This window comes from Suricata suricatta, chromosome 17 (genome assembly GCF_006229205.1).
Source record: "Suricata suricatta isolate VVHF042 chromosome 17, meerkat_22Aug2017_6uvM2_HiC, whole genome shotgun sequence".
NCBI classification, from domain to species: Eukaryota; Metazoa; Chordata; class Mammalia; order Carnivora; family Herpestidae; genus Suricata; species Suricata suricatta.
The window spans coordinates 56,521,978-56,540,341 of record NC_043716.1 but is presented as its reverse complement, the minus strand read 5'-3'; the positions used below and the strand labels follow the sequence as shown (position 1 = coordinate 56,540,341).

Here is an 18,364-nt window from a genome sequence, read left to right as displayed (position 1 = left end):
TTTGGTTGGTGTTCTTGTTTTTAATTTAAATAGTTTTTTTAACATTTTATTTTTTGAGAGAGACACAGAGAGCAGAGGAGGGGCAGAGAGGGAGACACGGAATCCTAAGCAGGCTTCAGGCTCTCCGCTGTCAGCACAGAGCCCAATACAGGCCCATGACCATGAGATCATAACCTGACCCAAAGCCGGACGCATAACCAACCGAGCCACTCAGGCGCCCCTGGAGTTCTCATTTTTAGGAAGTGATTCACATTACTTAAATACTGATCACTTAGGTGTGATGGCACTTAGTGTAGCCGCATCCCATTCCATATCCCGACTGATGTCGAGAATCTTTCATAGGCTTATTTGCCATATATTTATATACTTTCGTTAGGGAAATGTCTGTTCAAATCTTTTGCCCACTTTTTAAATTGAGTTGTCTTATGAGTTTTGAGTGTTCTTTACATGTTCTTGGTAGTAAGTCCTTCGGGAGATAGGTGGGTTGCGGCCTGACTCTCTTAACTGTGTCATTCAAAGAAAGGTTCTTAAACTTTTTTTTTAAAGAATTTTTTTGGGGGCGCCTGGGTGACTCAGTCGGTTAAGCGTCCGGCTTTGGCTCAGGTCATGATCTCACGGTTCATGGGTTCGAGCCCCGCGTTGGGCTCTGTGCTGACAGCTCAGAGCCTGGAGCCTGCTTCAGATTCTGTGTCTCCCTCTCTGTGAGCCTCCCTTGATCGAACTGTCTCTCTCTGTCTACTTATTTTTGAGAGAGAGAGAGAGAGAGAGAGAGACAGAACATGAGCAGGAGAGGGAAAGAGAGAGAAGGAGACACAGAATGTGAAGCAGGCTCCAGGTTCTGAGCTGTCAGCACAGAGACCGATGCAGGACTTGAACCCACGAACTATGAGATCATGACTTGAGCCAAAGTCGGATGCTTAACTGACTGAGCCACGCAGAAGCCCCAAGATTCTTAAACTTTATAGTTTGTGCTTTTTGTATATTGTAGAAGCCATGGCTTGACCCGAGGACAGAACATTGTCTCCTATTTCTTCTGGGAGTCTTACAGTATTAGGTTTCATATCTAGGTCTATGGTTCAACTGAGATTTTGTGTAAGGTGTGAGATATGCGATGACTTTTTTATTCTTTTTCTTTTTTGTACATGGATATTGAATCATCCCAGTACCATCCGTTGAAAGTCTATCATTGAATTACCTCGACACTTTTGTGGAAGACCAACTGACCATATTTGTGTGAGTCTATTTCTGAGCTGTCTACACTGGCCCATTGATCAGTGTCTGACTTTCACCAACACCACACTGTCTTGATGAGTGCTGCTCCACAATAAATCCCTAATTCACGTGGTGGGAGTCCTCTCTGTCCTTCTTTTTCAAAATTGCCTTGACTACTCAATTTAATTTGTTTTTTTCTGTAACATTTAGTATCAGCTTGTCGCCATGTATCAAAAAATCCAGCTGGAATTTTGATGAGGATATGTTAAATCTGTAGACCAATCTGGGAGGAAGTGACATCTTAACAATATTAAGTTTTCCAATCCATGAGCATGGTATACCTCTCCATTTCTTTTGGCCTAATGATTGATATCTTTCATCAGTCTTTTGTATTTTTCAGCATACAGTATTATTTCTAGTCTACAAAAATGCAATTGGTACAAGTACAATTTACCATGTAGCCTGTGTCCTTGCTAAACTCACTTATTAGTCTTGGGAATTAGTATAGATTCTATGGGATTTCCTACATAGACAATAATGTCTGTGGATAATAACAATTTCTTTTCCAAGGTATTTGCCGTCTTCTCCTGTTTCATTGAACTGGCCAGGGCTTCCAGTACAACGCTGAACAGAAGTGGTTAGAGTGGATATCATTGCCTTGTTCCCAGTCTTGGTGGGGGAAGCATTCAGTCCTACACCACTAAGTATGATGTTAGCTGTGGGATTTTGCAGCTACTCGCTGCCAGGTGAAAGGAATTATTAGATATCTCATTTGTGAGTTTTCATGAATGAAATGTGGAATTTTGTCTCTTGCATTTTCTGTATAAAATATTTTTCTTCATAAATATGTTGATTTGGTGAATTACGTGATTGATTTTCAGATGTTGAACCAACCTTACATCCCAGGGAAAAACCCCACTTATGGCGACATATTAACCTTTTTATACATTGTCGGATTCATTTTGCTAATATTTTGTTGAGGATTTAAAAACAAACAGTCTATCCATGAAGGATACTGGTCTGCAGTTCTCTAGACCAAATGCACATGGAAGATTCCCCAAGAAAGACTATATTCTGGGCCATAAAACAAACTTCAATAAAAGTTTGAAATCTTGAACAGTACAACTGAAGTTATAGAAAACATGTTACTGTATCCGAATAAAAAAGTAAAACAGAAACACCTTTAATAACCCATTAGATAAGAAGGAAGTTGCAAGGGAAATTAGAAAATATTCTGGGGGTGCCTGCCTGGCTCAGCCAGTACGGCCTGTCACTCTTGACCTCCAGGTCATGAGTTTGAGCCCCATGTTGGATGTGGAGCCTGCTTAAAAATAAAATCAATTTATTTTTTTAAATTTTGTTTATGTCTTTATTTTGAGAGACAGAGAGCAAGTGGGGGGAGGGGCAGAGAAAGAGGGAGACACAGAATCTGAAGCAGGCTCCAGGCTGCTGTCAGCACAGAGCCCAACACGGGGCTCCAACCCCTGGGCTGTGAGATCATGACCTGAGCCGAAGTCGGATGCTCAACTGACTGAGCCACCCAGGAGCCCCAAAAAATAAAATAAATTAAAAAAAAAGAAAATACTATTTGTCCCCGTTTTACATATATATTTTTTAAATCAGTTTTAAAATTCACATCCAAGTTAGTTAGCAGATAGTGCAATAATGATTTCAGGAGTAGATTCCAGTGATTTCATCCCCGATGCATAACACTCAGTGCTCATCCCAGTAAGTGTCCCCCTTACTGCCCCTCACCGACTCAGCCCATCCCCCCCCGTCCCTCCAGTGACCCTGTTTGTTCTCTGTGTTTAAGGGCCTCTTATGTTTTGTCCCCCTCCCTGTTCTTATAGTATTTTTTGCTTCCCTTCCCTTATGTTCATCTTTATTTTATCTTAAGTTCCTCATATGGGTGAAGTTATATGTTATTTGTCTCTCTCTAATTTCACTTAGCATAATACCCTCTAGTTCCATTTACGTAGTTGCAACTGGCAAGAGTTCATTCTTTCTGATTGCAAAGTAATACTCCGTTGCATATATAAACCACACCTCCTTTATCCTTTCATCCATCAGTGGCCATCTGGGCTCTCTCCACACCGTGGCTGTCGTCGACGGCGCTGCTGTGAACACGGGGGTGCACGCGCCCCTTCGGAACAGCACCCTGTGTCCCTTGGATAAATACCTACTAGTGCCATCGCTGGGCCATGGGTAGTTCTATTTTTAAAGGTTTGAGGAACCTCCACACTGTTTCCCAGAGTGGCTGCACCAGTTTGTGTTCCCACCAACGGTGCAAAAGTGTTCCTCTTTCTCCGCATCCCCGCCAACATCTGTTGTTACCTGAGTTAATGTTAGTCATTCTGACAGGTGTGAGGTGGTATCTCATTGTGGTTTTGATTTGTATTTCCCTGAAGATGAGTGACGTTGAACATCTTTTCATGGGTCTTTCATGGGCCATCGATGTCTTCTTTGGAGAAGTGTCTATTCATGTCTTTTTCCCCATTTCTTCTGGATTATTTGGTTTTTGGGTGTTGAGTTTGATAAGTTCTTGATAGATTTTGGGTACTAACCTTTTATCTGATATGTCATTTGCAAATATCTTCTCCCATTCCATCGGTTGCCTTTTAGTTTGCTGATTGTTTCCTTCCCTGTGCAGAAGGTTTTTATCTTCACGAGGCCCCAAAAGTTCATTTTTGCTTTTGTTGCCCTTGCCCCCAGAGACGTGCTGAATAAGTTGCTGTGGCCAAGGTCAAAAAGGTTTTTGCCTTTTTCCTCAAGGATCTTGATGGCTTCCTGTCTTACATTTAGGTCTTTCGTCCAGTTTCACTTTATTTTTGTGTGTGGGGTAAGAAAGTGGTCCAGTGTTCCCAGCAGCACTTGCTGAAGAGACTGTCTTTATCCCACTGGACATTCTTCCCTGCTTTGTCAAAGATGAGTTGGCCATAGATTTGTGGGCTCATTCCTGGGTTCTCTGTTTTGTTCCATTCATCCGAGTGTCTGTTTCTGTGCCAGTGCCATACTGTCTTGATGATGACAGCTTTGCAATACGTCTTGAAGTCCGGGATTGTGATGCCTCCAGCTTTGGTTTTCTATTTCAGGATTGCTTTGTCTATTCGGGGTCTTTTCTGGTTGCATACATGTCAGGATTGCTTGTTCTAGCTCTGTGAAGACTGCCGGGGTTGTTCTGATTGGGGCTGCATTAAACATGCAGATCGCTGTGGGCCGTATTGACATTTTAACAATACCTATTCTTCCAACCCATGAGCTCTATATAATTTTTGAGATAGAACAAAAAACTTTTTTTTCTCCAGCTTCGCTAAGATTGAATTGACGTATAACATGGTGCAAGTTTAAGGTGTACACCAAGGTGATCTGGTATTTATAGATTGCCAAAGGATCACCACCGTGGCATTGCCTGACGCCTCCATCCTGTCACGACTGTGTGTGTGTGGTGGACATATTACAGGTCTGTCTTTTGATGGATTTATACATCCAGGTAACTACCATCCTAGTTAGGAGATGAAATATCCCCTTCCCAAGTTGTACTGCTTCTTTCTGCTCGATCCCACCACGCGAGCTTTGCTGTGTCTTTTGTCCTTCCTGGAGCAGAGTGTTTGAAATGCATCCATGCTGTGTAGACCTGGTATCTGTCCCTTGTCTGGGCATCACTGCAGATCACGACAGTATGTGACTTTTTGTGTCCAGCCTCTGTCATAAGGGTCTTTGTGGTGATGCGGAACCAAAAGGGATTAGCAGCGAAGCTGTTGGAAAGAACCTGAGATTCCAAAATGGGACAAGAGAAGGGCCTGGGGGAGCCTTCCAAAGGGGGCGTGTGCAGGGCTGGAAGGAAGGTACTGGATGATTTGTATAACCCGAGGAAGCAGGGTAGAGCCAGAGTTCTCTGGGAAGAGCTGTCTTGAACGGCCCCCCCTCCCCCCCCGCCCCGGCTGACTGTTGTTCGGGTCTTGTCCCTGCGGCTCGGGTTCAGCTTTCCTGAGCGCTGCTCCCCGGTCCTGGGGCCGAAGCGGCGGCTGGGAGCAGGTGGGTTCTGACTGGACGAGAATTCCAGGTCTGCCAGCGACTTCTCATGAACATTGTTCGCTTCCTTTGTGAATGCTTCCGGCGCTTTCCTCTAGGAAGGTCCCCTGGGTCTGGCATCCCAAACTCAACATCCATTCCCGTGCTTTGCTCCTGTGACCCAAAGAAAAAAAAAAACATTCTGGACTGAATAAAAACAAAACCGTCAAAATTCATGGGATGCAATCAAAGCAGCGTCTAGAGGAGAACTTATAGCACTAACATTTTTACGTTAGAAAAATATAGCTCTCAAGTCAATAACCTAAGGTTCTATGTTAAACTAGAAAAAGAAGAAAAAGAAGCCCAAAACAGCAGGAATAATAAAAAGCAGACGGCAATAAAACACAAAACATAAAACGGTGAGAAAAAAGGAAACCCGAACATTTGGTTCTTTGAAAAAGTCATTGTTAACAAACTTCTAATCAGACTAGCCAAGAAAGAGAGGGGGGAAGTTATCAACGTCAGAAACGAAAGATGAAGTATCGTTACAGGCCCAACAGAATTTAGAAGGATAATAAAATTATACCATAAAGTACTCTATGGCCATATTTGAAAACTTCCGTAAAATAGACCAATTCCTTGAAAGATAAATTCCTGAAACTCACTTGGGAAGAGACAACCCAAATAGCCCCGTAACGGAGCATTGGTGGCTCAGGTAGAATTCTTGCCTCCCAAATAGCCCCGCACCTACTTAGGAAACTTTATAGTCAAAACCTTCCAATTAAGAAAAGGACCCCATGCTTCCAGCGGAGCGTTCGTTCCAACGTTTGAGGAAGGAGTAACACCAGTCCTACTTTCAGGAAACTTCTCTAAGCGTGCCCCTCGTTCATGCCATTTTCACCAACACACACACAGACACACACAGACAAGAAAAACAGCAACGGTGCAGCTTTGCGTGAACAACCGTGTTTATTCGAGTTCTGGCGCTGCGGTCCCGGGAGCGGCCGCGTGCCCCTGTGGCACCAGAACCTTCGCCCCGAGGCCAGCCCCGCGCAGTCTGCAGGGAGCAGGCGGCAGAGGACCCGGGTCATACCGGGATCTGGCAGCAGAAACAGCCTGACTTCAACACCCCCCCCTCCCCGTGGACAAGAAGCTGCGTGGCCAGTTTATGGCCCCCTGTGGAGGGAGCGCTCAGAGCCCAAAAGCAAAGAGCCAAGCCATGGTTCCAAATCCACACAAAAACTCCGTTTCTGAGAGGCAGGCACGGGCATCCGGGGACCCCTGAGGTCAGCGTTTCCCAGGCCTGCTGCTGCAGAAAGTCCAGACAGCTAGCTTCTAGTAAGGGAGACCTGGGGGGAAACTGAGGTAACCTGCGACCTCCTCTCAGGGTGGCAAGGGCCACCGCCTGGACTATCTCCTTCTGACTCGTCCACCAGAGGGGCCAGGTGCCTGTGAGGACCCTGGGAGCTCCTGTCCCCTCCAGGCGGGCGGTGACATGCCCTCTGCCCCCCAGTCCCCCCTGCAGTCCCTCTGGCCGTGAGGAGAGGGGCCGGACCATGCCTGCAGACGGGGCCACCAGACAGCTGCACGGCAGGACACCCAGCAGTCAGTCTGGGGCCCCAGCCGCCCCCTACCCCCAGCTAGCAGCTCGGCGCTGGTCTCTTTCTCCCCCAAGGCCTCGGGCCTGCCATCTGGCCACCACAGCCACAGGAAGGGCCTGTGTGCCGGAGGGGGGGGGCGGGGACTGCCTCATCCAGCAGGAGAATGGGGAACCCGCTTCTGGTTGGGAGTCGGCCCCGCGGACCCCTTTGCACATGCCGCCTGGCTCTGTGGGCTCGTGGACTCCCGGCGGTGGCGGTCGCATCTGCTCCAGGCAGCTGCCCGTGCCGCATCGCCCACGAGTGGGGGGGAAGCAGCCCGAGGGACAGCAGGACTGGCCACGGCCACCTGAGAGGAACCACTCTTCGGTGGGACATGGGGGCTGCGGGCAAAAGGGACAGCACAGAGTCCTGGAGTCCTGGGATTTGTAGACTGGGGCCACGGTGACTCCCGGCATGGCCCAGGCTGGCAAGGTCACGAGTTTAGGAACGGGAAAGCAGAAGGTTCCGAGCCGGGAGACGCGCCTGCCGCCGCTGCCCTCTGTGATGACGTCCAGGGGGCCTGGAGGGCCTCTTCCGTGGCAGGCCCGGCCCCCAGCAGGCGGGGGCAGGCCACCAGCTCCATGCCTGCAAATAAGGACCTGCAGCCACCAGGCCCTGGGCAATGTTTCGGCGCTCCCTTTGGGGAGCCTGTGCCCAGGGGGTCCCACTCAGGTCCGGCCCCGGCCTCCCGGGAGACTGAAAGGGGGGAGCCGTCCAGGGGACGGGGCTGCGCAAGGCCCTGGGCCGGGAGGAGGGTGGAACTCAGCGGCTGCAGGAAAGCGTGGCTCCCGGAGAAAGGCGCAGCCTCAGTGTCGCTCAGCAGGTCGGCCGGGCCCCCGTGGGCAGCCACGGGGCCCAGCTTGGCTGGGGGCCTCCGGGCAGGCGGCCGCTGTCGGCAGGAGGCTTCAAAGTGCCTCAGGATCTAGATGAGGAATCAGAGGGGACCGGGTGAGGGTCCCTGTGCGTCCCGGGAGCACAGGAGACACAGCCCCCCAGAGAGCAAGCGGCTCGGCCTCCTCCTCCTCTGGTCAGGCTCCTGCTGGCCACACCGCATGCGCCCAAACATGGCAAACCCGCTGCTTCGAGTTCCCCGGCTGCGTGACCGGCCAGCTCAGGGCCAGGGGGTCCCTTGCTGGGCACCACAGCAGCACCTGACGCAGATGCTGAGGAAACAAACGTGCCTTAAACCCGCGGGACTTCCCAACTCTGAGCCCACGGCCTCCTCCGGCCTTCGCGTCCTCAGAGTCGCTGCGGTGCCGCGCTCTGGCGGGGTCACCGATTCTTTGACAAAGGACAGTTTAAAGACAAGCCACTAAGGATCCGAATTCTCAGCAGGCACGGAGGAGCGCAGAGGCTGAGGGGAGAGGCCAGCAGGCTGGGGGCTGCCCAGCGAGGGAGCCAGGCCCGCACGGATTCCAGCATTCCTAGAAAAGGGACTCGTGTGAAGGAAAACACTTCTGCCTCCCAGGAGCCCAGCACGGAATGGTGAACTTGACCCCGGCTAGCAAACAGAAGGATAGATGGACCTGAGCAAGGATAGCTTCCCGCAGGAGCCGCACGGGGGCGGAGCCAGGAGGGAAGGGGAGCTTTGTGCCGGGCAGAGGTGCAAGCGGCAGGGCAGGTGAGTGAGAGGTCCCAGGAGCTGGAAGAAGCCACAGGCCGAGGACCCTGCTGCTGTTCTAAGGGCGCGGCCTGTCCTGTCGCCAAGGGGCAGGGACGTGGGGGCCCGTCTGGGAAAGGCCGGCAGAACAGGAGTGCAACTGCCCTTCCGGGTCCCGCTGCCACCCACCTTGGTGGCCTTGTTGGTCACGGGTCCAGGGCTGCCAGCGCTAAGCTCCTGCAGCCACGGCCGGGTGAGGAGCAGGATGTGCTCCTGGGAGAGCAGGTCGGTGCAGCCCAGGGAGGCAATGGCACCCAGGGCCCTCTGCCGGGCAGACCGAGGGTCAGTGCGCTCCAGCTCCCGTCCTCCCGTCAGCCCGACTACGGCCCCAAGGTGGGGGCCTCGGGGGCCAGCCCCTCCCCCCAGTTCCCAGGGCAGACCGGGGGTGAGGGGTCCCCGGCCAGCCCTGCCTGTGCCCCTCCCCAGGCCTCCAGCCCCGCCCGCGCCCCACCCCAGGCCCGCCCACTCCCCTCACCGAGCCCCCAGCCCCGGCCCGCCCTCACCATCTGCACGCACTCGCTGGTCCCGGCCAGGCAGCGCGTCAGCAGCTCCAGGACCACCTCACAGTTGAGCAGCCCACACCTGAAGGAAGGGGTGAGCAGGAGATGGGGGTGGGGGGCGGGGGGTCCGGGAGTAGGGGGTGGGGGGTGGGGACTCACTCTTTGATAAAGCACTGCGCCTCCTCTCGGCTCAGAAAGGCGCGCGGCCCCCGCGTCACCATCTGCACCAGACTCTGCTCCTGCTGGCAGTCACTCAGGGTCACAGCCTCGACCCTGTTTGGGGCACAGCAGTCAGGGTAGAGAGAGACTCCTCCAGATCAGGCCCCAACCCAAGGTGGACCCCAAAGAGGGCCAGGGAGGGGGCCCCACGGCACCCACTCACCGCTCTGCCAGGTCGCTGGGTGCCTGGCTGGCCGCGGAGGGGCTGTCACTGCCCGACCGACTGCCCGAGTCGGAGACCTTGCCTGGGTCACCGCTCTCCCGGGAAGAATTCTGGGAGCTGGAGCCGCTGTCTGGCTCGTCCCAGCCCCCTCCTGCCTGCCCGGGCTGGGGTCTGGTGACTGTGACAAACAGGACTGTGGGTGAGATCCGGAGGCCTCTGACCCGCCCCATACACCCCTTCCCGGGGCACCTGGACAAAGAAACACCAGACACCGGGTGACAGGGGACAGAGCAGGGCACTCCTCACACCGAACGGTCAGGGTGGGGACTGCGGCCTGTGGCAGGACGTGCAGGGCCACCAGGGCTGGACCACAGAGGCAGGGCCGGACCCGTGACACACAGATCTCAGGGAGGCCTTCTTCCTTCAGACCAGGAAAACTCCCGGAAGCTGCTGCTAGAGGTGAGTGTGGAGCTCGCCGTGACACCTGCTGTCCTGCCCCGCCACCTGGCTCTGGGGTCGGCCTGCGCGGCCATTGCCCCCCCACCTCCCACTAGAACGCATGCGCGGTGGAGGCTGCTCCTGGCTGGGCATCGCCCTTGCGCCCCCCCCCCCCCAGCTGCCTGGACCTGAGGAGGTGGGACCCGGGAGCCCCGCCCCCTCAACGCTGTCACACCCCAGCTGCTGCTGGAAGCCGGAAGCTGGCAAAGCAGCCTCTAGATGACAACTCCGGCCTGTGATCTCTGTGCGGCGGCGGCGAGACAGCCACCAGGGAGGGACAGCAAGCGCGCATGTGGTGGCCCCGCCTCTAAATCAGGGGCACCACCTGGAAGCCCCGCCCTCCCTCCCGCAGACTATTGGGGCCCCCCCCGGCCTGCTCACCCAGGCCGCAGGGGAGTCTCACCACTTCCTCGGGCGCCTGGGAGGGCTCCGGGCAGCGGCCCGCCAACACCGGGGACACCATGGCTGGCAGCGGGCGTCATGGCCGGCTGGTAGGCGTCACCCCGCGGGAGGGGCCTGCAGGTGCTGGGGCTCTCCAGCCCGGGGCGCACAGCGTTGGCCACCACCTCTGCAGCCTTCTGGATGGTGGAGAGGAACGCTTCGCCGGCAGAGCCTGTGCCAGAGGCAGAGGGAGAGGGTGCCCGCCATCTTTAGTCCTGCTCCCCCGGAGGATTCCGAGAAGCCAACTCGTACTACAGAGCAGAGCCCACATGGGACACCTAGATCCCTCTGGAAGCTTCCCCAGCAGACGCTGCTTCGGTGTATCTGCAGGCTGGACAGAGCCTGGTACTCCAGCTCACGGCAGAGCCACGCCCCCCAGTCAGCAGACCCACAGGACACACGACGAGGGCGGGTGCAGGGGTGCCCTTTCCCACGTGAGTGCCCTGACGGGACCAACCACCATCACCCCCAAATTAGGAAAAGCCAAGGCCTGCGACCCAGACCTGTTTCAGGATTCACAGCTCCTGACCTGCGGGGGGGGCGGCTAAGTGTCTTGATCCAACAGGCAGCAAGCAGGCCAGCCGCCCACTCACAACCAGCACGTGCCCCACGACCAGCGCCCTCTGCCCTTGGCCCCTAGGAGGACCCAGGGCCTGGGCGCCCGTGTCCAGAACCAGCCCCAGCCCGGCTTCCCACCTGTTGGTGAGGCAGACCGCCCTGCCTCGTTCTTCCGCAGGCCCGGGCAGGGAAGACCGTGGTGGCAGGGCACACGGGCCCAGCCACACCACCTTCCAACCCCCCAGGCCAGATCTGCCAGACCCTTACCCCCGCGTCCCCGCCGCACTCACCTGTGGGGCCTCGGTCCTTGCTGTAGCCAAAACCCTGGAGGGCGCCCTGGGGCCTGGACTCGGAGCCCATGCCTGCAGGCGGGACCCAAATCAGCCCTGTGCACCTGGGACGGTGGGGGGCAGGGACCCCGAACCCTCCCCAGGTTCAAAACCCAGCAACAGGGATGGGCGGTCGCCTACCTGCTGGAGGCAGGGCCCTAGGAGGCTGGGAGGGAGGCGGGGGCAACAGGCTGTCTGAGAACAAGGCACTCCCCAGGTCCTGGACGAAGACGCAGAGGGCGCTCAGCTGGCTGTGGTCTGGCTCCACCCAGCCCCCACCCCTGCAGTCCCCCTGTTCCCACAGCAGGGGCAGAGTCAGGGCCCCGGTGGTGGTGGGTGAAGCACAAGTGTCAGTCACTGTCCCGGGCTGACCCGAGTCCTGGACTCACCTGGGCAGCGGCCCGCACCTTCTGGTACAAGCTGTTCCCATGGAGAGGGTCTGGGGGCCCCGAGAAAACTGTGGGATGGAGACGGGCGCAGGTGAGCTGCGGCTTTGACGCTCCCTGACCCCGTCACAGGCCCCCCACGGACCTGACACCCCGGGGCTCAAGGGCAGCTTTCTGAAACACAGGTCTGGCCTCAAGTTCCGTGCGACATCTCTTCCAGGTCAAAGCCCCTAAGGTGGCCACCACCCTTCTGCACCCCCAAGCCCGGGGAGCCCCCCGATCTGCCTCCCCCGGGACCCACTGCCCCACCCTGCCTCTCAGAGATACACCCCCGACCCCCACTCCCCAGCTGCCCCCTCGCTCCTGCCCGCAGAGCAGAAGGAAGGTGCGCCTCCCCCAGCCCCCCTGCCGTCCCTCACTGGGCTTCCTGCACTGGCCCCCTCAACCCACTGTCCATTCAGAGCCTGTGTGACCTGCGAGCAGGTCTCACCCAATCAAAGCCCCGTAGGGGTTCCCAGGGCCCGGACGATACAACCTCCCTCCACGTAAGAGCTTCAGGCGCGACAAGTGAGACTTTCCTAGATGGAATTAAGTGACATTCCCCCTTCCCTCTCTCCTATCACAAACGCATCTCACTTTCCGCCCTGGCAGGTGGCCCAGGATGTGCACACATCGGCCCCTGCACCCAGTGGGGCCGGTGGCCAGGAGTGGAACCACAAAAGGGAACCACGGAGGTGGGGGGGGACCATGGATGGCATGAGCCTCCCTTCTGTCCCCGCCTCGGAGCACCGGGTCTGCGGGCCATCCCACCCCAGAACTAGCTCTGCTCGCTGCCCCACCTCCCCAACAGCCTGCGGCACGGTCCCCCCCGGGGTTGGCACTCAGAGCACGACAGACTGGGATGGGCCCTGTGGCAGCAGAGACTCTGGTGCCAACAAGACCCCCTGCTGCATCCGGCGCTGCTTCAGCCCGCTCCTGGGGTGGAGGTCGGAGGTGAGCACGGAGGTGAGGGCTTGCAGTGCCCCGCCCCCACTCAGCCCTGCCTTCAGGGAAGTGACGGCAGTGGTTTTGGAGTGCAGGGTATGCCTGCATCTGGCAGGCGGGATGGAAGTGCTCAGGGTCCCTAGGAGCATGTGGTGGCCACAAGCACCTGGGTCCCCCTCCCTGGCACTGCCCGCTCCCACGGCTCGGTGGGCGTGGTTCTGGCCCAAAGGCCACGCCCTTCCCATCCCTCAGGGCGTGTGGTGGGAGCTGCGGATGCTGCCCCAGAGACCCACTGTGGCCAGGCCTCCTGCCTCACCTGGGGGGGAGGCCTCAGGCCACATCCCCCCAAGTCCCAGTGAGGGACAAAGACCCGTGACAGCGCCAGACCTGGGTGGGGGGTGAGAGATGGAACCCCAGCCCAGACCCGCCTGGGCTAGACCTAGACCTCAGCAGGCCAGAACCCTCCGCCCCTGGGGGCCTCCCACAGCCTTTCCGAAGCAGAAGCTTACGTGCTCCCCGCTTGGGCCTGGGGAGCAGTCCTGGGGAGCAGACAGAGCCCCTCTGCTGTGCCAGGTACTGGAACAGGGAGGGCATGTGGGCGGAAGTAAGCCCCTCTGCGGTGGGCACGGCGACAGACGGGCAAGCACGGGACAGAGCGAAGGCGGGTGCGGGGGTGCAGGTGCTGGGGAGAGGAGTGGGGCCGGGTGCCTCCAGGCGGGTCCCGCGGGTGGGAGGGGCGTCTCTGCCAGGTGGTGGCAGTCGCTAAGGCCCTCTGGCCGCCCTCCTCTCTGCGCTCCGATACCTGCGGCTTCCTGGATGAAAGCAGGGTTGCGTTTGAGGATGAGCAGAGATGAGGAGGAGCCGTGACCGCACAGGTGGAGCAGGATCTTCAGCACCTGGCGGACAGTCACATGGGGCAGCACAAGCCCAGAGGGCGGCCTGCACGCACCCCACGGCGACCCCCTCCTCATGCTGCGCCCCCACTGGCGGGAGCTCAGGCCCTGACTGTCCCCCCGCGGAGGGTGAGCGGGGCCCCTTGGGGACTCACCTTGAGCTTCACGCGGCCGGAGCCGCTGTGCAGACGGTTCAGAAGGTACTCCAGGAGGCACTGGCTGCTGCCCAGGGACTCATGCGAGATTTCTGGTAGGCGCTTGGGTTAGGGAAGGAGTGAGCTGACCCCAGGCCACTGGAGGCCACGCCGGCCGGGGAGAGAACCGGGCCTTCCTGCCACCGGACTTCTCCCGTATCTTCCCCGCAAACACCCCCCCCCCCCCAGGCCCTGGTGTCAGGGGCTCGGGGCTCTTGGGGCCTCCTGGGCCCTGTGGCTTTTGGACCCACCCACACTCGGTCCCTATGGTAAAGGAGCCGGGGGGGGGGGGGGTTCCTCGGGACAGGCCCCTGCATGTGGGTGACGAGGAAGGATACTGGCGATCTCCTCAAACAAGTAGCCCGGACATGGGACGTCATCGTCCGAAGTTCCCTTCAGGAGAATCGGGAGCTGAAAGGGAAGGAGAGCCCCTGCCGTGAGGGGTGTGAAAACCCAGACACCCGCTCCCACTTGGTCCGGCGTCTGGGAGCCTGAGCCTCAATGCAAAGACAGGACAGGGAACCTCGAGGTTCCAAGCGTGTGGACTCTGAGTGCTCACTACAGACTACGGTTTGAAGGACAGCAGCCTAACGTCGCAAGAACGCGGGCCTGGAAATCACGTTATTTGTCCAGCAAGACCCAAAGGGGAGCTGGACAGACGTGCAGAACCATGGTGGCCTCGGCACCGAGTGGTGGCTCTACACTAACACCACTGGACTGACCGGGCTGCTTCACGGGTGGCCCGGCGCCGAACACCTGCCTGGACAGGTGCGGACAGGCTCAAGGCCGCCGGCAGAATCTGCCTGGGCTCGGCCAAAACCAACAACAGGCACCGATCTCTGCTTCTTGAGCATTAGCCACCAGGGACTGACGATGGTGAACGTGGGTCTCCTACAACTCGGGAGCGTCCTTCCCAAGGACCCGAGGACCCCGGTTTGAAACGCAACCATTAGGAAGGCCCGGGCCTGTCTCGCAGGCCCCGTGCGGGGGCAGGACCCGAAGTCCCGAAAGTGCCGGCCGGCAGGAGCAGCTGCCGAGTTGCACGGACACTGCGCGACCCCCGCCTCCCTCAGTGCTCCCGGCACGAATGGGGACAGGCCGGGGCTGCCCGTGCGAGCGTCCGGCTGTGCCGCCTGAGGCCGCCGCTCTCCCAATTCGGGTTCTGTCCGGGGGAGACGTGAAGTAGGGATGGCGTGCCCCGCCCACACCGCGTCGGGGATCCAGCCCCGAGCCTGGAGGGGCCACAACGGAGATGGGGACACAGGGAAGAGATGCAGGGGCAGAGGGGACACCAGGGGCCGAAGAAGAGCTGGAGGGGCTCGACGAGGAGGACGGGCACGGAGAGGCCCAGAGGGACATGGAGGCGTCCCGAAGCCTGGGAGGAGGCCGAGCAGGGCCGAGGAGGGGAACGCTATGCCCCGGGGTGGTGGCCGCGGCCGCCCGCACTCACCCGGTGCAGGAAGCTCAGGCGGTCCCGCAGCTGCGGCGTGGCCGCCATGATACCGGCTACCTTCCGGCCCCGCCCGCGGCCGATGCCCTCCTCCAATCACTGCGTGGGCCTTAGCCAGCTGGCCAATCTCTCGCGCGGGGCGGAGCCTGGAGCCGATGCCGGCAAACACCCTGAGCCTGAACCAATCCGAAGCCCCAGATCAAAGACAGACAAGTTCACGAGCCACTTGCAGGGCTGCGGGAGGTCCGGCGCCATTCCGGAAGCGAGGCAGGGGCTGGAGCCGAAGCCTGACCAAACAGAAAGCGCAGGAAAGACGACGGGCGGAAGGTGCGCCTATCCAGCCGCTGGGCGCCGGAAGAGGAGGAACCTAAGATGGCGGCGCCCGTGGGCGCCAGGAGGAGTCGCTCATGTCCGGGAACGGAGCGGTGTGGGGGCGCGTGCGAGGCCGCCTCCGCGCCTTCCCCGAGCGCCTCGCGGTCTGTCGGGCCGAGGTGAGAAGCTGTCGGGCGGGGCTGGGACGGGGCGGAGGTGGGGTCTGTGCGGGGTGACCCGCAAGGCGGGCCGCCGCGACCCTCGTCCGTCCCCCGTCCGCCCCCAGGCCGCAGCCTATGGAAGGTGCGTGCAGGCGTCCACGGCCCCAGGCGGACGTCTGACGAAGGACCTCTGTGCGCAGGAGTTCGAGGCCCTGCGGAACTGCTTCGCCTTCGCGGTAGGTGGGCGCCGCCCCGGTCTTGTCCCTTGCCAACCCCAGCCCCGCCTTGGGGAGCGGTACCGGGCGGCGGGGACCCCCGCGACCCAGCGCTGGACCGTTGGCTAGCCTTCCCCCCGTCCCCCTCACCGCACCCGTGCCGCGCGTTCGGTGCCGGGCCGAACCTCCAGCCTGCCGGCTCCCGCCGCCGCGGAGCTTGTGTGCCCTCGTCTGTCGAGCGAGGGGAACACCATCCTCGGCGTGAAGATGCTGGTGGCGGTGGTGGCATGTGTGCGAAAGCTCTGTGTGACTGGTGCTGTCGCTGGGGCCTCATGCCCAAACGAAGCGCAGCCTGAGACTCCGATGGAAGGCAGCTCGGCACCTGCTCCTTTGGTGTTTAGGACCCGCGAGTGTGTTGTGCGTGCAGTTGTAACCGCGGGGCCACGAGGACACACTGAGGGGGGCTGCTGTGCTGCCAGGCACCCCCGATTACCCCCGGACAGCACCCCCGCTTTGCAGGGGATGGAAGGAGAAGCAGTAGGCCATTGTCCTGGGGTTGCCAGAACAGGGTTTGAGAGGCTGATAAGCCCTCCAGCCCAGGTGCACGGACTGGTTTTCACTGGCTGGAAAGCGGACCCTGCTGGGAACAGCCCACCGGGTGTTTTGTTTTTTTTTTTTTTTGGTTCTGGACTCTAACCACTCAACAGCAAATCCCTTCTCTTTCTGAGGCATTTTTCTGATCAAATGTTTGATCAAATGCTGAGCTAGCAGGAGTCTAGTGAATATCACGAGCACTTTATGAAAATGAATTACATTGCTGTGTTTACACAGTTTTGTAAAGAACATGGAGCAGGTAGGGAGATGCAGGTGTGCCCAGAGACCCTCAGTGGGGAGTTCCAGGCAGCATGCCGAGGGCTGCCTGTGATGGGGGTCCTGGGCTGTGATGCCCGCTATCAGCTCCGCCCTCTGGAGCTGCTGGCGCAGAGAACTGGACCACAGATGGGGCAGTTGGGTGAGCACGGCAGGACTCAGGGGACCTGAGGCTGTTTCCTGGTTTTCTGGGATCACCCACTTGAGCAGAGCAGCTAGCTAGAGGTCACGTGTGTTCCCAGAGGGCTCTGATCTCCTTGCGCCTTTTCTTGTGATGATTATGGCCGAGACCCTCTGGCCTCATTCTCCCTTTGTCACCAGCCTCAGAGCCCATGTGGGCCATGCATCCAAGGTTGCACCTGTCCCTTGGACTTGCCTTCTGCTTCTGGGCAGCTTCCTTGTTGGACAGGCCTCCACAGGGGATAAGATAAAGCTTCTGGTTGGAAGAATTTACGTGTGAGGTGATCAAACGCATTAGTTACGCACAGATTTTCTGTACTGCCTTTGTGGTTACAAGTTGTCTGTTACAGGCATCTGATCACCTGTGACTTCTTTATGCTCCTCTGCCTTGGCCACATGAGATGTCCCCACCGTGTGCACACTGCCCTCGGGAGCCTTCCGCTATTTTACTTTTTTTTTTATTTAAATTTTAATTTTTAATATTTTCTATTTATTTTTGAGAGACAGAGACAGCATGAGCAGGGGAGGGTCAGAGAAGGAGGGAGACACAGAATCCAAAGCAGGCTCCAGGCTCTGAGCTGTTGGCACAGAGCCCAACGTGGGGCTTGAACCCACAAACAGTGAGATCATGACCTGAGCCGAAGCTGGATGATTAACCGACTGAGCCCCCCAGGCGCCCCTCCTCTGCTGTTTTAATGAGCCGTTCTTCACGGAAGCTGACTTGCCCGCAGACCCCGGGCACCAGGCCCTTGGAGCTCGGGACTAGGGTGCTCCAGGCCCTCTCACCACGAGGCCGAGCATCAGCGAGCGCGTCCCCGCCCGTCCTGCTCTAGCCCGTGGCACTTGTGTGGGACTGCAGGAGGAGGCAGAAGGGGCGCCAGGCTCCAGACCAGCTCCGTCCCAGGCCAGTGTTCCAGCAGCTCTGCCTCAGGGTTTGCTGTCACGCTCCCACTGTCTTGTGAAGATCAAATGTGTTGGGGGGCCGGGTGGGGGTTTGCGCAGCGCCTGGTCCAGGGCGGGCGTGGCTTCGGGAGCGCGCTGTCGCGGAGCAGATCTGGCCTGGGTCCTCGGCCGCGCACCCGCAGCCAGGCTCTGCGTAAAGGATTAGCTGGGGGACGGCGTCCGGCCTTTGCGGTCACATCTAACTGAACCCATTCAGACCTAACGCTTTCTCTTTCAGGCCAAGAAGACCCCGAGGGGAGGCCTTTAGGATGGACGAGCCAGCACCGTGCTTGTGTTTGCTGCCCACGGCCCCGAGGGGCAGACGTCTAGGACATCTAAAGCTTTTCGAGCTAAAGGGACCCCCGTGCTCCTCGGGGCGCATGGTGGGCAGCAGGGTGGGGTGGGGGGGTTCTGCCTTGTGTGTGTGAGGTTTCTGGTAAGAAGCAGCGAAGCAACAATACAGACTATAGCAGACCCCGCCGGGTCTCTGTCCTGTGGTTCGCAGAGTGTGTGGGCCGCGGGAGCACGCCCCTCACAGAATTTTCA

The 18,364-nt window shown here is 58.2% G+C and overlaps 2 protein-coding genes across 4 annotated transcripts; one reads left to right on the top strand and one right to left on the bottom strand.

The window, feature by feature from the left end:
* Nucleotides 1-6,173: 6,173 nt before the first annotated feature.
* TEPSIN (TEPSIN adaptor related protein complex 4 accessory protein) lies at nucleotides 6,174-15,882 on the bottom strand. Of its 3 annotated transcripts, none has more exons than XM_029928076.1 (13): nucleotides 15,139-15,882; nucleotides 14,027-14,099; nucleotides 13,650-13,741; nucleotides 13,404-13,497; nucleotides 11,621-11,688; nucleotides 11,373-11,451; nucleotides 11,193-11,264; nucleotides 10,285-10,516; nucleotides 9,406-9,654; nucleotides 9,183-9,296; nucleotides 9,027-9,105; nucleotides 8,653-8,787; nucleotides 6,174-7,785 (listed from the first exon to the last, which is right to left on the bottom strand). In XM_029928076.1, the coding sequence occupies exons 1-13, from the start codon at nucleotides 15,184-15,186 to the stop codon at nucleotides 7,297-7,299; spliced, it is 1,824 nt and encodes a 607-aa protein (XP_029783936.1). In that variant the 5' UTR covers nucleotides 15,187-15,882; the 3' UTR covers nucleotides 6,174-7,296. The 3 variants fall into 3 exon arrangements, with proteins under 3 accessions (XP_029783936.1, XP_029783937.1, XP_029783938.1); XM_029928077.1 differs by having other exon boundaries at nucleotides 13,404-13,413; XM_029928078.1 differs by having other exon boundaries at nucleotides 9,406-9,583; nucleotides 10,307-10,516; nucleotides 15,139-15,880.
* Nucleotides 15,464-18,364, top strand: NDUFAF8 (NADH:ubiquinone oxidoreductase complex assembly factor 8). Its single transcript, XM_029928079.1, has 3 exons — nucleotides 15,464-15,629; nucleotides 15,737-15,847; nucleotides 18,057-18,364. Exons 1-3 carry the CDS (start codon nucleotides 15,546-15,548, stop codon nucleotides 18,084-18,086), a joined length of 225 nt encoding a protein of 74 aa, XP_029783939.1. The 5' UTR covers nucleotides 15,464-15,545; the 3' UTR covers nucleotides 18,087-18,364.

Coding starts and splice junctions, on each gene's coding strand:
- TEPSIN (XM_029928076.1), bottom strand. CDS start 15,186: ATGGCGGCCACGCCGCAGCTGCGGGACCGCCTGAGCTTCCTGCACCGG. Junction 8,788..9,026: donor CCAGCGAGTGCGTGCAGATG/GTGAGGGCGGGC, acceptor TCTGCCCGGCAG/AGGGCCCTGGGTGCCATTGC. Junction 7,786..8,652: donor TGACCAACAAGGCCACCAAG/GTGGGTGGCAGC, acceptor TTCCTCATCTAG/ATCCTGAGGCACTTTGAAGC.
- NDUFAF8 (XM_029928079.1), top strand. CDS start 15,546: ATGTCCGGGAACGGAGCGGTGTGGGGGCGCGTGCGAGGCCGCCTCCGC. Junction 15,630..15,736: donor TCGCGGTCTGTCGGGCCGAG/GTGAGAAGCTGT, acceptor GTCCGCCCCCAG/GCCGCAGCCTATGGAAGGTG. Junction 15,848..18,056: donor GGAACTGCTTCGCCTTCGCG/GTAGGTGGGCGC, acceptor TTTCTCTTTCAG/GCCAAGAAGACCCCGAGGGG.